Below are 16,683 nucleotides of genomic sequence, written 5' to 3'. Positions count from 1 at the left end.
ATGTAATATATAATTATAGATGCAAACTGACTTGCAAAGTGATTTGCCATTGAATTATTTATTGATAATTAATATTTTTGAGTGGGTGCAGTTTCATCAAGTGCTCACTGCGTTTGGACAAATCCATATACACTACACCACAACTGTTTTGCAGATGTCCGACCAGCAGCCTAACCCAATTCGCTCTGTCAGGCCTTGAGTGCATGCCTGTATGTACTTATCAGAGCGGATTTCTTCTGCAGAATTTTGCTGGAGGACACTTGATATGTTGTCATGAGTTCTTTTTCAGTGTGCCAAGTGCATGCTGCACATGGGACCTCTGTTGATAATCTGATCAGTATGACTAGACACTCAGTTCCATTTTCCAGTAAAACTTGAGGGAAAAGGCGAGAGCGGGCATCATCAACCCAGACCCTAACAGATGCTGTATTTGTAGATTAAGTGTCTTTACCAATCTGTCACCTTCCTCCTTGCTATAGAGGTAGAAGAAGTACTTTGTTTATTGTTATTTATAAGTGGACAGTGGATAGTACCATTATAATGTTTTGAAAGTATTCAGCAAGTATTTTTTTGTTGTTTTTTTTTCTTTCTTTTTTTTTAAGTCAAGCATTTCCCAGGTTAATAGTGATGTTGTTTTGGGGTTTTTGTTGTTGTTTTTTGTTTTTGTTTTTTTTAAATGAGTGACTTTTACATAATGTGACACTAATACTTTTATCTCCAGTTGAACATAAAGGCTAATGTTAGAATAATATACATATCCCTTCAGCTCTTGAGGCTACTTACAAGCGTATTTTTTTAATGCAATAAATGATTACGTGTGTCTCATATCATTGATCTTATTTACTAAAAACAGAACTGAGTTTGTGTCATCAGAAATCACTTGTCTCTTGGATTAGGAAAAAAAAGAAGAAGAAAGATCTGATTCCAAATTCATGTGTATTATTGTTGTTGTTGTTGTATTTTTCACAATCCACTGGCTTCCTATTGCTTAGAGAACTGATTACAAAATTTCTAGCATTTGTTTCTATTCTTATTTTCTGGCATGCTCCTTCTGCACTTGTGGCTTCCTATTGCTCAGAGAACTGATTACGGAACTGCTTGCATTTGTTTCTGTTCTTTTTTCTCTGACATGTTCCCTCTGTACTCGTCTTACTCTTGTTCAGTTATATATTCCACCCTGTTCATTGTGATAATCGGTTTACCCACATGTACTCAGTATCTTACATTGTAAAAGGAAATTACCAGGGCAGCGTGCCTTTTCATGTCTTGTTCCCGTCACCTGAAATAAACATCCCTACAAATTTCACCATGCTTTAAAGAAAGTGTTAGTTCAAATGTGGCCTCAAAACACATCTGTACAAATCAGCCTTCATGAATAGATGGGGGGGGGTGTTGTGTGTATGTGATTACTTTTACTTCATCATTTCATTGACATTTCTTTAATTTTTTGTCTTCCTTTTTAAGTCTTTGATTTCACTGCCCTTTCTTAATTTTTGTAACCGTTTTTTTCTCCATTGTTAGTGCTCTGGCCCCTGAGCTAAGGAGGTAGAGTGCATAAAAAATAACCATTACTTTTATTATTAATATTATTATTTCATTATTATGAATAAACACAGTCCAGTCTGATCTAAAGAAATCCATTGTATACTGTTGGCACAACTTGTTTCACGTCAAGGATTGCTGAGAAGAGATAATTACACCTCTCACAATTTGGCGTTATCTAAACCATTTGGACTTTCAAACGTCCAGCAGTAAATGAAAGGATTTCTTCTTCTCATTGGTGTATTGTCTGTACACTACAATGACATTAAGAGGGTTTGTCACAAAGGGCCTTCTCAATGATCCTCGGATCTGAGAAACCTGACATCATCATCTTCATCAGACATATATACATTCATTCATTTGGCAGACACGTACACACTTATACAGTGGGTGGGTAGGTGAGAAGTCAGATCTGGGGAAGGGGAGGAAGGGAATGTAGAAGGAAGACGACATGCTCTTGTGTACCAATTTATTGAAGGTTTTTTTTGACAGGTTGTACAAGCCAGTGCCAAGAACAGCATAAGAAAAAAAAATCGATACGCTCCCCTACCCACACCAATAATGCAAATTAAAATCCTACACATTTTAAAATTTTTATCTTCACTCTGTACGTCTGGATATTTGCACTGAACATGACTGTCTTCCCAAACATGCACTGGGACTGAGTACTACTCAATGTTTCAGAAACTCAGTGAGCAAGTAAAATTTAATGGTTGAGCACCATCTCTAAAAAAAAGATCTCATCAACATAAAAATGTTTCATAGAATGAAAATTCCTGTTGAGATTAATGGATGGTGGTATGACACAAGATAAGTTTACTTTAGATTTCTACAAGATTATCAGGCAACAATTTTACTTGGTATTGAGCAAGATCTTTTTTTTAAGAAAAAAGAAAGGAGAAATGACTGAACAAGAATATGACATGTATAATTGTCACAAGCTGTAAAAAAAAATTTTTTTAAAAAGGTCATAATCATATACTTTTCGTTTTTCTTTTTTTTTTTTTTTTTTTTTTAAAGTGGTGCAGACTGAGTGACCGTGCATCAAATACCTTTCAATAATGCACTGAGGACTCATGAGGAAAAAATGGAAATGTTGGCAAAGTAATATTCAATACGATGGAAAGGACTAAAATAATGCAAAAATTAAGTCATGTACAAAAGTTATACTGGAACATATAACATGACCAAATACAAATAAATAGAATCAGAATTCAGATACACGAATAACACACACACACACTCTCTCTCTCTCTCTCTCGCACACTCCCACTTCAAGAATGAACCATTTTCAAAATCAAACTACTTGATTGACTCAACAACAACAAAAATCTAATTCTGTCTACAAATGGTTCTAAGTAGTCTAACACCAAAGCATGACAACTAGGTCATGGAACTCTCTCTCTTACACACACACACACACACACACACAGATTTGAGACATGAAAGATACTTTTTTCTTCCTTGGTGAATGGCTAGCTCATCAATCAGATGTGTGAACTTTTCACAATCACTGCTGATAATAACTGGGTCTGTATTTTCTTGGTTGTAATAATAAATACTTCACTTCAACCAGAACAGTTCTTCAATTTAACTTGAAACAATTTTAAAGGAAATTTTCTTCCTAAAATTACGTGTAAGTAACATACTTCCTGTGACCCACTAGTACAGACTCCGGCAGGGGTCTGATTCCTGTCCTGTGCAAACTACTACCTGCCTATGCGGAGAAAACGAAAGTAGCTACGCCCGATAACTTTCCGAAGTAGGTTAACTGATATTATATTTGTGGACCTTTTCAAATGAGAACTGAAAAGACCAAAGCAGAATTAGGAAGGTGTACATGTAGCACACACACACACACACACATATATTTATGCATGTCAAAATACATCTATTATGTATGTGTAAGAAAATAAACATCAAAGTAGTAGGATTATATGCAGTTTTCTTTTTCTTTTTTTAAAGATGCGTTACATCTTGAGCCAACTCACTTGTAGCTGAGCTGACTGAACAATCCTCTTCAACTCTGAACTTTTATACTTTTAAACTGAATCGCATGCTAAGAACCTGTGAAACCAAAAATGTGACCCCCACCCACACCAAAAAAGTTATAGCGATAAAATAATCCTCTGTAATACTTGACATCATTCAGGAAAACAAGAAGCCCTCCAATGCCACTGAAGTTTTGGGTCCACAATATTTCTTTATCATTGGAAAAAAAAAATCCATATGCATTTCAGGGAGACACAAACATGAGCCACTTTTTTGTTTTTTTATCAGGCGACAACATGTGTTCACTTTAAAACAATTCTCGTCAGATGTTCCACAAACATCAACATTAAACGAAGATATCTCCAACTGAACGACTGAAAAAGAAAAAAAATGTTAAGATATCACTGAAAACACAGAGTATTGCTGCATTTCATTCACTGAAACTTTGATGTACTCTCCACTTGCATCTCTCTCCTGCACCTGTAGCCTGTAACTCCCATGTTTAAATATGTCTGACCATTTTTTGCTCGCTATTCAGGCAGCCATGCTGTGTTTTCTGGGGACTGATGCATCCTGCATGATATCTGCGTTTCCATAATCTAGAGCATGTTGATGAAAACGCTGATGCAGATTACAGTATTTTTAACGTGTGTGTGTTTGACCTTCTGCAAATATGTATATACATGAAAGGGATTAAGGCACCAGCAAGTTTGCACACTTACTGAGCTTTGAAACTGGAGAAACCCCCATCTGAACTAAACGGATGCGGCTAAGACATTAGCTACAAGTTGTATTAGTAGCATCAGTCACCTGATGAATACAAGCAGCCATTTATGTCCTCCATTCTTATCACTTACTCGACACTAGAATCATCCATCCTCATTTCAAAAGCTCATCAGTGGTTTCAGCAATTGCTGTTATTTCCTTATGCTCTGCATTACATACAAAGTTTTAAGATATCTCCAGTACCCACCTGAGTAAAGACTTTCAAGAGGATATGGTCAATAATTGAGTAAGGTTTCCTTCACACTAACAGTACAGTGACAGAAAGCTGAATGCAAGATAAACAAAGAACTTTACTACTTAGATCCTCAGGCCAAACATAACAGCTGACACATCAGTACAATTTGATTGAAACAAAAGAAAAAAAGAGTAATACAGTGTCACTGCCATCTGTTATCATCATCAGCACCATGGGCAGAACTATGACACCAGCTTTTCTTTTATAAAGTCCTCTGTGAGCTCGTCCACACTGCGAACCTCATACACCTGTTAACAAAAAGCAATCAACATATTAATAAACAGTACAGAAGGCAGGCAGATGCACACACACACACATGCATCCTCCCCCTCCACACACACAGAGGTAAAATGGACTGACAAAACTGATCCCAAAAGATTATTCAGAGTTAACGTGTGCAAGTGAATGACTGGCATGAAAGTGGTTTGATTTTTGTATTTGTATTTGTATTTCTTTTTATCACATCAGATTTCTCTGTGTGAAATTCGGGCTGCTTTCCCCAGGGAGAGCGCGTCGCTACACTACAGCGCCACCCATTTTTTTGTATTTTTCCTGCGTGTAGTTTTATTTGTTTTTCCTATCGAAGTGGATTTTTCTACAGAATTTTGCCAGGAACAACCCTTTTGTTGCCGTGGGTTCTTTTACGTGCGCTAAATGCATGCTGCACACGGGACCTCAGTTTATCGTCTCATCCAAATGACTAGCATCCAGACCACCACTCGAGGTCTAGTGGAGGGGGAGAAAATATCGGCGGCTGAACCGTGATTCGAACCAGCGCACTCAGATTCTCTCGCTTCCAAGGCGGACGCGTTACCTCTAGGCCATCACTCCACTATTTGTCTCCGCACAATGATTCAAAGCTTTTTTTTTTTTCTATCCCTTCAGAAAGGAATGACAGTCAACCTGAATTAACCCCTAGGCTACCTATATGACACGGTTACTTGTCAGCACAAGCATGTATGCTTCCCTGCCACACTGACGAGATAACTCATCATCAAAATATTCTTATTCTCCCTGGTTTGCACTGAGTTCGTTGACAAAAATACTGGTAGCTTTAGCTTGGGGAATCTTTCTAGATTCTATTCATAGCTGGAAACCTCATCTACATCATGAGGCAGTCCTTTATTTAAACGTTTTGGTTAGGTTACTGCCACAGTGTTTGCCTGGCTCCTCTCCTTGCTCACTCAAGATGTCGGACACCGTGCTCAAGACATGCGATCATGGTACACTAAATCAACCAAGATTGCTTTCTTTAGCTGATGCTCAGAACAAATTGAAAGCATAAATTTGAAGGAGAAGACACTGATGAACATTTATCGGACGATTTGATAGAAAATGAAGGGAGCAATAAAGAAACTGGCCAAGATACGACTATCAGTGAGTGATGCTGGCTGTACATCTGTATTAGACGACAAAAAGTGACCGAATTTTTAGCAAGACAAAGTGTGAGCAATTTTCTTGGCACTCAGCCAATGCAGTGATGATAACTGGATAAAGTGACCGTGTGAGAGGGGTGAAGAGGAAGGGGGTGGAGACCAAGGAAGCGTGGCCCCACATCCATGTTATCACTTGGAGAAGTCACAATACATTGTGTATCTGTCTCTTTTTTTTTATTGTGGTTGTTCTAGTATAATTTGTGTGTACAGGTATTATCCATTTTGTCCAGAAAATATTATATTTTAGTGCAAATTACCTGAATGATGTTTGTTATGAACAAGTTGAAAATATGACAAAAAACAAAACACTAATTTCAAAACAACAGCATGTCATTGATGATATACAAAATTGGAAAACATCATGTGTTTTGTATTCTTTGTTCATTTACCTTTCAGAAAATATATACTTTTATGAGTCTTTCTCCAATAGCAAAGAGCACAGAATTTTTTTTTTTAAATATATACCCGTTTTTTGTGGAAAAAACCCTGGCAAATATATTTCACTTAAATCTTATTTCCTTGGCAGCGAAAGGGTTAACAACTAACATTACTGGCATAACTCTCACAAGAAATGGAAGACTCCTATGGAAACGTTAACAGTGCACATGTACTTCCATGTATGTGTATATCTACAGCATTCACAAATTACTGACAACTGGCATGTATTTCAATGTTACGATTCTGATCCTCACAACATGCTTTGGAACTCTTCTCTGATTATTGTTTGTTTGTTGTTGTTGTTTTGGGGGCTTGTTTTGTTTGTTCTTTTCCAGTTCTGAAGTTACATTCAATATCATCACCAGCATTTTTAATGAAAAACTCCATCACCCCAGCTGTCAAACTTTCTTTCGTAAGTTTTTACTGTTTCCCCCCCCTCTTTTAACCCTTTCAATGCTGAAACTTTGAGAAATGAGATCACTGTGGCATGAGTTTGATGTGTTGTACTACTTTCTCTGTACTTATCAATGACGTAACTGGTCTTGCTGAACCAAAGTTTGTGCCATCCCAGAGGAAAATGTCCATATAAAGAAAGGTAACTGATATCCTTTCTTCTTCTTCTTCTGTGTTCGTGGGCTTCAACTCCCACGTTCACTCGTATATACGTGAATGGGCTTTTACGTTTATGACCGTTTTTACCCCGCCATGTAGGCAGCCATACTCCGCTTTCGGGGGTGTGCATGCTGGATATGTTCTTGTTTCCATAACCCACCGAACGCTGACATGGATTACAGGATCTTTAACGTGCGTATTTGATCTTATGCTTGCGTATACACACGAAGGGAGTTCAGGCACTGGCAGGTCTGCACATATGTTGACCTGGGAGATCGTATAAATCTCTACCCTTTACCCACCAGGTGCCGTCACCGTGATTCGAACCCGGGACCCTCAGATCGAAAGTCCAACGCTTTAACCATTCGGCTATGGCACCCGTCACTGATATCCTGACCTGTGAGCTTTGCCTTAGCTCAGTGAGGTCTTAGCTCTTTACTGACAACATATTTGTCAGTAGCAGTCAATGGATTAATGACAGACACTATCATCTTAGCTGTCATACAGTCTTTGATCATTTTTTTAGTGCTTTTTTTTCTTTTTCTTTTTTTGTATTGTGTTCTATTTACATGACATCACCATTACTTTGTATCAACATCACCATGAATAGGTAACAGAAACCATGAAATGTTCTAAGCATCAAACAAAGCAAGATACAGACAGACCAGACCTTAGTGATTTTTGCTGCCTCTGCCACGGCCAGTTTGGTTCCTGCATACATCATGGTCAGATCAGGCTGGCAACCTATTGGGGAAAACAAGAACAACAATCAAAAAGACAATTATTTTGCTGTTTTCATTGTTGAGTAACAATGCACATGTTTAATTTTAAGCCCTTCCACTGTAAGTGATATCAACAGTGTGTGTGTGCGTGTATGTGTGTGTGTGTAGGTGTATGGAGAGAGAGTTTTACTTTGCAATTTTAACAGTACAGAACATGGCAATATTTTTTTTGTTTCTGATGGAATCACAATTTCCTAAACACTGCAGGAATGTCCATGTTCCTGATAACTGCGCCATCTTTATAAAATGCAGTTACAATTCACATACAATACATGCAAAATCAGGCTATGTCAAAATTTGTGGATATTGTTTTCTTCACCATGACAAAAATCAGATTACTAGGTAACAAAAAAAATTTCTCCCTAAAATGTTTCTGACCATCGTTCTGTTGTAACAGTGGCTTTTAGACACAAGAGCTGTTTGAAATTAAACACATGAACGCAGCTTTTTTCCAGTGACTTTGGTGCTCATCATACCTATCAGTTATAGAGCCTTCAAACTCTGTGTGTGTGTGTGTAATTAAATAATGAATTATGGGTAGCCTTTGAATCTGTTTTGTGCTTTTGTGCATTAAATCTTTTATTCTTCTTCCTTTCGTAAGTTACTGCATGTGTTTGTGTGTGTGTGTGTGTGTGTGTGTGTGTGTGTGTGTGTGTGTGTGTGTTTAATATTTCATTGTAAAGTGCTCTGAGCTCCCTTTAAGGAAAGAAAGCACTCAAAAAGTATCCATTATTATCATTATATGTGTATGTAAATGTGTATTCCTGTAAAAGGCAATGTCAGAACCGCATCTGACAAGAAAAGAACATTGTTCGCAAGGAGTTAAGATTAAGATTTTTTTGTTCCGACTTCATATTACTGCAATCAAAAAAATGCTTTACAAAAACTAACCTTGCGGGCTAACAAAAATGAAGAAAAGTGGGTACATTGTACGCCCATCCTTTGTCTTGTGCACGTAACTCAGCAGCACATAGCGTGGTTGGTGTTCTGGGAGTTCATTCTGCAGCTCGTCTACGTCCAAATCCTGAAGCAGGCTTTAGAAAATTATGAAATGCACAACACACACACACAGAGCTGATCTGTCCTGATGTCTTTTTTAAAATATTTGCCTAATTTTCTTTTTCCCCTTTCTTTTTCACGAATGATTATTTATTAAAGGACATATAAACTGATCTGTCTTGATGTCTTTTTCTTATATTTGCCTAATGTTCTTCTCCCTCTCTTCCATCTATTCATTCATTTATCTGTTAATTTATAATTCATCTATTTATTCTTTTTTTCCCGTTTATTTCTTTTCTTATTTCCCGGCCCTCAGAGCACTTGATTTTTCTTGTCAAGAAATAACTGAGAATAATGTGCTCTGTGACTTGCTTGCAACTGAGTCTCCCCCCCCCTCCCCCCCAAAAAAAAAGAACAAAAAAAAAACTGCATGGTTCATCATATCATAATTCATGAAAACCCCTGAGACATGACACAAAACATAGAAAATACAGTAAATTAAGCTGCACTACATGCTTCAAGTTCAACCCCCACCCCCCGCAAAAAAAAAAAAAAAAAAAAATCATTTGCACCCCTCACTGCGACATTTTCCAGTTGAAAAGCTCACAAATGGAAAAGCATCACTGGGTCTGCTGCTAAGGAAACAATTACTACACTTGAAACCAGAAGGTTGTTTAACTTATATCCTGATTACCATTAAAAGTATGCACTGACACACAAACGACACACGCGAGCGCGCGCACACACGCACACACACAAACACACTCACACACACACACACTCACACACACACACATTGTTATGAACACAGATGAAAAAACACAAACAGCACATACACAAACACAAAGAGAAGGAAAACCAGAGAAACAGAAGCAAACCAAGAGACTACATGTAACTGTCATTAAACATTTGCATTTTAAACCAATAGAAGCATACAACTTGAAGTTTTGTCTGAAAAACAAAATCCTGATTAAGATAGATTAGTCTTTAAAGCTCACACCTGGTATCATCATGCCAAACATTATGATCCTTATCTGGGGTTAGTTCGCATCACCTATTATGAACGCACAGGCTAAGCTTTACAAGAAAAAACTTCATGCAGGTAACATGACATGCCTGACAATGGATGATAGCACCAAACAGACTACAAATAAAGCAGTCCAAAAATAAAAAGATGAATAAAAATAAAGTCCAATTATCTTTATGTGCCACAACCAGCACATGATGATTTGGTAAAACACACACACACACAATTTGACAACAATAACAATAATAATATCATCATCATTATTATTCTTAAATAATAATACATACATAACTCCCACATAATTTCCAAGAGCTCAAAGTGTCTATATAAAAATGTATCCCAAAACTGAAGAGTGGAAGAAAACAAAAGCAAGAGCTAGAATCAGTTCTGCCCTATAAAGTGGTGGTCAATGGTAAAACGCCCAAATGTCTGCGAGTGCCTGTGAGTTCCAAGACCAGGATTTTCACTCCCCTGTCCACAAGACCTTGAGAGGTGGTTTGGGTGTTAGCCTTTCAGATGAGATGATATACTGTGCTCCTGTGTGCAGCAACGCTCTGACACACGTAGAATAACCCACAGCAACTTGAGGTCTGTCACTGGCCAATTTCTGCTGAAAAATCCACCTTGACAGTAAAACGCAGTACACTTACAGACAGACAGAGAGAGAAAATGGTGTTGAATAATGGCAATGAACTGTCCCCAGTGACAGCAGCCCAAATTCCACACAGACTAATCTGCAGTGGTTGAAATATAATAAAATGCAATACATATGGTATAAAAGAAAAGGCTTTAAACAGAGAGCAGGAAGTAAGATGGTACACTCGAACTCTCCAAATTTCCCTTTGATCTGAATGCACCTTTCGCAACCATCCCAATTCCCAAGACAGGTTTAAGACTTTAAGTATGAACTGTTCCCATCCAGAAGCAAACCATTCAGGATTTTGTGTGATGTTTTTGTCTTTAAAATTATGTTCTATTTTACTTTTAGCCAAGGCCTGGACACTTGGTTTAGAGCCTGAGTCCATGTACATGTGATTTCAATAATATTGCCCACTTGCGCCTGAAAAGTGGCCCCCACCCCCATTCCCCCCAGTCTATCTGATCTAAATCCAAAGAGCTGTGCATACTTAGGTGCAAAAGAAGATAATTTAGACGTGAGTATATATAGTTATTTTGTGCAAGGCCGAGTTAACTGTTAGTTCAAAGTATAATCCTAGTGGAATGAAAACATGACAGAATTCTGTATTCATTTCTGTGAATTTACCAAAAAGTATGTCCACCACTAACAGCATGTAGATATACAAAAAATCAATACGTGAAAAGAGACTTTGATTCTGAATATTATACATCCCACCCTACTTGCCCTTTTTTCATTTGAAATTTTCTACTTCAACAAAGTATCTTACGGCTACTGCCCTGATCTTACCTCATAATCCTCCTCCTCCTCAACAGATTGAGTCTCTTTATTGATTTTCACTGAAACAAACATACTGGTACATGACAAGAATGAGATACATAAAAACTTAATTTTCACACTGGCAAGCACACAAATGATGTGAACACTGAACTGTTTGCTGATATTTGGGTTTCCGCACACATGCGGGCGGGCAGGCGTGTTTACACACACACACACACACACACACACAAAGACACACACACACACACACTTGAAGTAAATACTTTATAGGTATTAGAACAATGTCATTTATGATTTAACAACAAACAAACAAGGTAGGGTGACCAGTATCTCTATCAGGGTAAACCAGTCAGAATCATCCGTATCAGATTTTTTTTATGAAATCACTGTCTACATCATCTTGTTCTACAACAAAACAGGGCTATTTCACACACAGCCTATGCTAAAACTCTGTATCTCCATCGTGTTAGGTGTCAAGCTGTCAAAAGCCACAACATTCACAATTTAGTTAGCTGTTGCCTCATATTATTCTGTTCCTGCTACCTGGACTACAGGGATTCATGAACTCAACTGCAGCACTGCAAGCCAGGATCATCTTCAAGATGTTAATTGCACCAAAGCCTTGTTCAGTCACTACTGCCATCGAAAGACAGACATGCAATTTTTTACAGGATTTCCCACATTGTTTTTAAATGTTTAAAAAAAACAACAAACTTTCCTTTCGTTCTTATTTCTTCAATTATTTGTTTTTCAGTAAAGATGCACACACACACACACACACACAGAGACTCACACACAAAAGCCAAAAAACATAACAATAATGATAGAAGAGTTTTTAAAATGAATGCGGCACTGACTCACTTTTGCACCACAAAACCAATGAAGTAATACAGCTACATGCTGCAGCTATGCCAAGTTTATTTCCTGTGGCGCTTTCAGTTGCTGAGAAAATGTAAGTGTTAGATTTATCACTATGAAAAATGGATATCACATATAGACTGATTAGCAGAAAGGGAAAAAAATCAGTGTTGTTAACAATGTCATAAAGTCATTTTGCAACTTTTTATTCTAAACAGTTGTCTTCTGTAAGGGATCGGCTTTCTCAGAAAAGTTTGAATTTCTGTCATTTGTAGATACCTGAATGGTCACAGCTAAATTAGTAAATAAAATAACCATAAAATAAAGGACTGTGTTTTGACATATCAAAGCCCACTCGCCTTTCTGTGCCTGTCATTCTGTGACCTGAAACATGTCTTCAAAATTGGCATGCTTCTAAAGTTCAACTGCACTAGAAAACTCACAATAACATCATATCATATCATATCATATCATATCAAGGCGTGCAGGCCTGAAAAGGCCTTTTGCCCGCTTGAAGTGGGGAAGAAAAAGAGAGTCCCCACATATCTCTGATGCATTTTTCAACATTGAGTGCGCAATGCTTGAAAAATCAATAAATATGTAAATGAGTTTTGTATTTAAAATTTTTTAAATGAATATCAAGATAATTTTTAAATGTATTCACTGTTCCTGCGGAAACAACGTCTTGTGACAAATTGTTCCAAACATTTGCTACTCTGTTAGTAAAGAAATGTGCAGAAGAAATCAGCAAGCTTCAAACCGATTCAGCACTGCTGCTTTATTTGATAAGCAATAACCTATCAAATTCTTTATATCATCTTTTTCATTCTCATGATCAGGTTAGTTTTATATGGCATCAAATATAACTAAATGAGTATGAAGGGTACACATATTACACTAACAGGATATCCTAAACTTAACTAGTATTTCAAAACAAGGAACAATTACACTGTACTTACAAATAATAGCTGCATTGTTCTGCTCCTTTCTGAACTTGAATTTTTTCATCTTTTCTTTTAACTCTTCAGAAATACTACAGATCTGAAGAGATGCCTGGAACAAAATAATATCAGCAGATTGACAGTAGGAAAGAAACAAGTTATTCAAATCATTCAGTGAAATCTAAACTATTATTATCATAGAATTGATCCACATATATAACTCCAGTTCCTCCTACCCTAATATCTTGTTGCTGCCCCCCCTCTTCTTTCCACACATATATATGACCTTTCACCCTCCACCACATCTGCTGTTTAATAAATAAAATTAATATATAAAAAAGGAGGGGGGAAGCAGATGACTGACATTCGCATAAAACCAACGCGCTGATCATGCCTGTTTACCTAACTGCACTGGAAGAGTAGGATAACATAAGCACTTTCTTATTCTAATACGTTTACTTCTGTGAAACAAAGGTTGATTCATGTTAGTTCTAAAGGATGGTGATGACGATCAAACTTCAAAGGGACCAGAGGAGCTGCGGTTGGCCCAATTTACTTGGAAAATAATTATCGTCTGCTCTATCAAAGTTAAATTCCTTTCACATATACACTAAATCGATGCCCGTTTTTGTTTGTTTTGTTTTTTGCAAACGTAGTATGCAATATACAAAGTATCCGCACACTGTCTTCTGTGTAGACAGCCAAAGGGCTGATATGTCACATTATGTTTACCATGTTTCCAGCAGTCTTGATCCTCCCCCTTAGATGCGGAAATGAAACACATCCGAATCCGACACTTCCTACTTTTGTCACAACTGCGCAGTGATCCATTCGTTTCATCATTTCCGGTAAACCGATATCGAAACTATACATTGAATGCGAGTGTATCTGTGAACAACATATTTAGTGAACTTGAATAATGTGCACGCACGCGCCTGTCTGTTTCTCTGTGTGTGTATGTTTCTTGTTCATTTTTTTCTCGGTAGTACACTGTTGTTTTTCATTTCTTTTTTTAATTGCAAAACACAACCATAATTTATAGGTATAACTGTAAATCATGTGCACGCACCACACAGGACAACATGTTATCAAAACAAAACAAGATTTTTCAAATAGGAAACAGGAAGACAAAGGAAACTGTCGTGCATACAAAGCCCTTGTTCGACCTATCCATGAGTACACATACAGTCTCTGTGTGGAACCCCTATATAATATATATATCTTTCACTTTCACTGCGTTGACGGCCACAATCATCAATTTGATTTTTACGCCGTTTTTGTTGGGTTGCGATGGAAGAAAAACAAGCTACAGAAAGCGACAGACCTATTAGTGAGGAAGAAACCCTAGTCCTACTCTAAGTGGGTTCTCCGGCAGGCTACTGTCACTTCACTTTTCGCCCTTCCGAGCTAGCCGGTCCCTTGCTGAGGTGTCCAAGGCGTCTGCTGCTATAGCTGTTTCAGGCAGGTTGTTCCAGTCACGTATCGTTCTGGGGAAGAAGGAATATTGCCTGTATTGGGTTTTACACCGGATCTGGTTGAGCTGGCGAGAATGTTTCCTTCTTTGTCTGAGTGGGACTAGCACGATGCAGGTTTTGTCGACGATCGCCTCTTCGTCCATTACTTTCCGTAGCATGGCAAGCCTAGCTACCTTCCGTCTGTGCTGCAGAGTCGGCCATTGTAGTCTGTCGATCATCGCGGTGACACTAGATGTGTTGTGGTACCGGTTGACCACAAACCGTACTGCTCGTCTCTGGACAGCTTCGATCTTCTTGATGTTGTCTTGGGTATGCGGGTCCCATACGGTGCACGCGTACTCCAAGATTGGTCTGACGAAAGTCTTATATGCTGTTTCTTTGAGGCGCACTGCTGGGATCTTCAGGTTTCTTCTGAGGAAGCCGAGGGTTTTATTGGCTTTTGCACAAATGGTGTTGATGTGCAGGTCCCAGCTGAGATCACTTGTGATGGTAATGCCTAGGTATTTTGAGGTAGAAACAGTTTCTAGGATATGGTTGTGGAGGGTATTGTCGGATTTTGCAGGACAGGATGATTTTGTAACTGGGAGAATAGTACATTTTCCAGGATGGAAAGCCATGTCCCAGCTGTGCTCCCATGCTTCTGGCTTCTTGAGGTCTTCCTGAAGTAAGTTTTGGTCAGTTTTGGAGGCCTTTAAGCGGTAGACAGCTGTGTCATCAGCAAACATACGTGTCAGTGAGGAGAGTTCTTCTGGCAAGTCATTGATGTACGCCCAAAATAGTGCTGGCCCTAAAACAGAGCCTTGTGGGACCCCAGACTTCACACTGACCCGGCTGGAAGCTGTGCCCTCCACTACCACCGATTGTTGCCGGTCTTTCAAGAAAGCTCCTATCCATTTGTTGATCTTTCCTTGGACGCCGTAATGTTTCAGTTTGTGGATGAGGAGGCTGTGGTTTACTTTATCGAAGGCCTTCGCAAAGTCCATAATGATGACGTCCGCCTGATTTCCTTTCTCTACAGTACCAAACAGTTCTTCTGTAAAAAAGAGTAATTGTGTCTCGCAGGACCGAAACTTGCTTCTGGTACCATGTAACCCAGTACTACCTGCCGCATGTGAAGTCTCCCAACGACAAACCAGGTGGAGGAGGAAACCTTTCCCAACGGTTGTGAAGGCGGAAGAGGATGACCAAAGGGCAGGGGGAGCTCTTATCCTTGGCTGGAAGTCCTCCTAGGAGACAGAGCTCCAAAGAAGAAAACTGCAGCTGCCGTGGCCATCCTACACATGGCAGTATCTGCACCTGTGGGACGGTGAGCATCGGTAGGCGAGAGAGTGGGGAAGGGACCGCACAACTCCTCCTCACTAAAAAAAAAGTTACTTGTGCTGGTCAGGCACTTTTTCCCTTGCAGCACCTGTGGGAAGTGCTGCACATCCAGAATCGGCCTCTTCTCCCATATGAGAACACACAACGACAGATAAGCCTGCTGCCTACTCATCCGTCGGTCCAACAGGAGACTCCATTATTCATCATTCACACACTGTCTCCCTTGCTACCTTAAACCCACCCACCCATGCACCTATGGCTGTCTCCTCTTTAGTTTCCCAGTCTTAGTCCAATTGTACCATGTGTTTTAATTCTTTCTCCATCTCCCTTTCTCTGTATTAGTCGCCATCTCTTTCCCAGCCCATCTCCCTAAAGTCCTTGTTTCCCAAATGTCTCTTTTTGTCAGTTTCCTTCCCATCTCTTCGAGCCTCATAAGAGTGTGTCTCTCTTCCCTGTCTTGTCAGTATCTACTGTTTCTATCTCCCATTCTTTTTTTTTCCATCTCCCTTTCTCTGTCCCCCTTCTCTCTGTTTACTCTTGTCTCTCCCATGTGTCTGAGTCCATCTCGCTTTCTCAGTATTTCCCTGTCTCTCGCCCCATCTGTGTCCCTTTCTTTCTCTTCCATATCAGTCTCCAGTCTGTATGTTCCTTTCCAAATCAGTCTCCATGTTCTGTGTCTCTCATTCTCTTTCTACTCGTATGTCAGTGAAAGGGAACAAACCAAGGTAGGGTGATCATGGTATTCTTTTTTGGTAGATTCCCCAATGTGCACTTCAGATGGACCATCTATGCATTGATTCTCCCTCACGCACACTGCATACAT

The 16,683-nt window shown here is 38.9% G+C and overlaps 1 protein-coding gene across 1 annotated transcript; it reads right to left on the bottom strand.

Annotated features, from left to right (window-relative positions):
- Window positions 1-1,996: 1,996 nt before the first annotated feature.
- LOC143281327 (glia maturation factor gamma-like) lies at window positions 1,997-13,875 on the bottom strand. The gene is made up of 6 exons (XM_076586515.1): window positions 13,798-13,875; window positions 13,084-13,177; window positions 11,276-11,325; window positions 8,715-8,847; window positions 7,712-7,785; window positions 1,997-4,803 (listed from the first exon to the last, which is right to left on the bottom strand). The coding sequence occupies exons 1-6, from the start codon at window positions 13,798-13,800 to the stop codon at window positions 4,738-4,740; spliced, it is 420 nt and encodes a 139-aa protein (XP_076442630.1). The 5' UTR covers window positions 13,801-13,875; the 3' UTR covers window positions 1,997-4,737.
- Window positions 13,876-16,683: the final 2,808 nt, after the last annotated feature.

The sequence above is a fragment of the Babylonia areolata genome, chromosome 4 (genome assembly GCF_041734735.1).
Source record: "Babylonia areolata isolate BAREFJ2019XMU chromosome 4, ASM4173473v1, whole genome shotgun sequence".
NCBI lineage: Eukaryota > Metazoa > Mollusca > Gastropoda > Neogastropoda > Buccinidae > Babylonia > Babylonia areolata.
The sequence above is the reverse complement of the archived record's forward strand: the minus strand, read 5'-3'. Positions and strand labels throughout refer to the sequence as shown.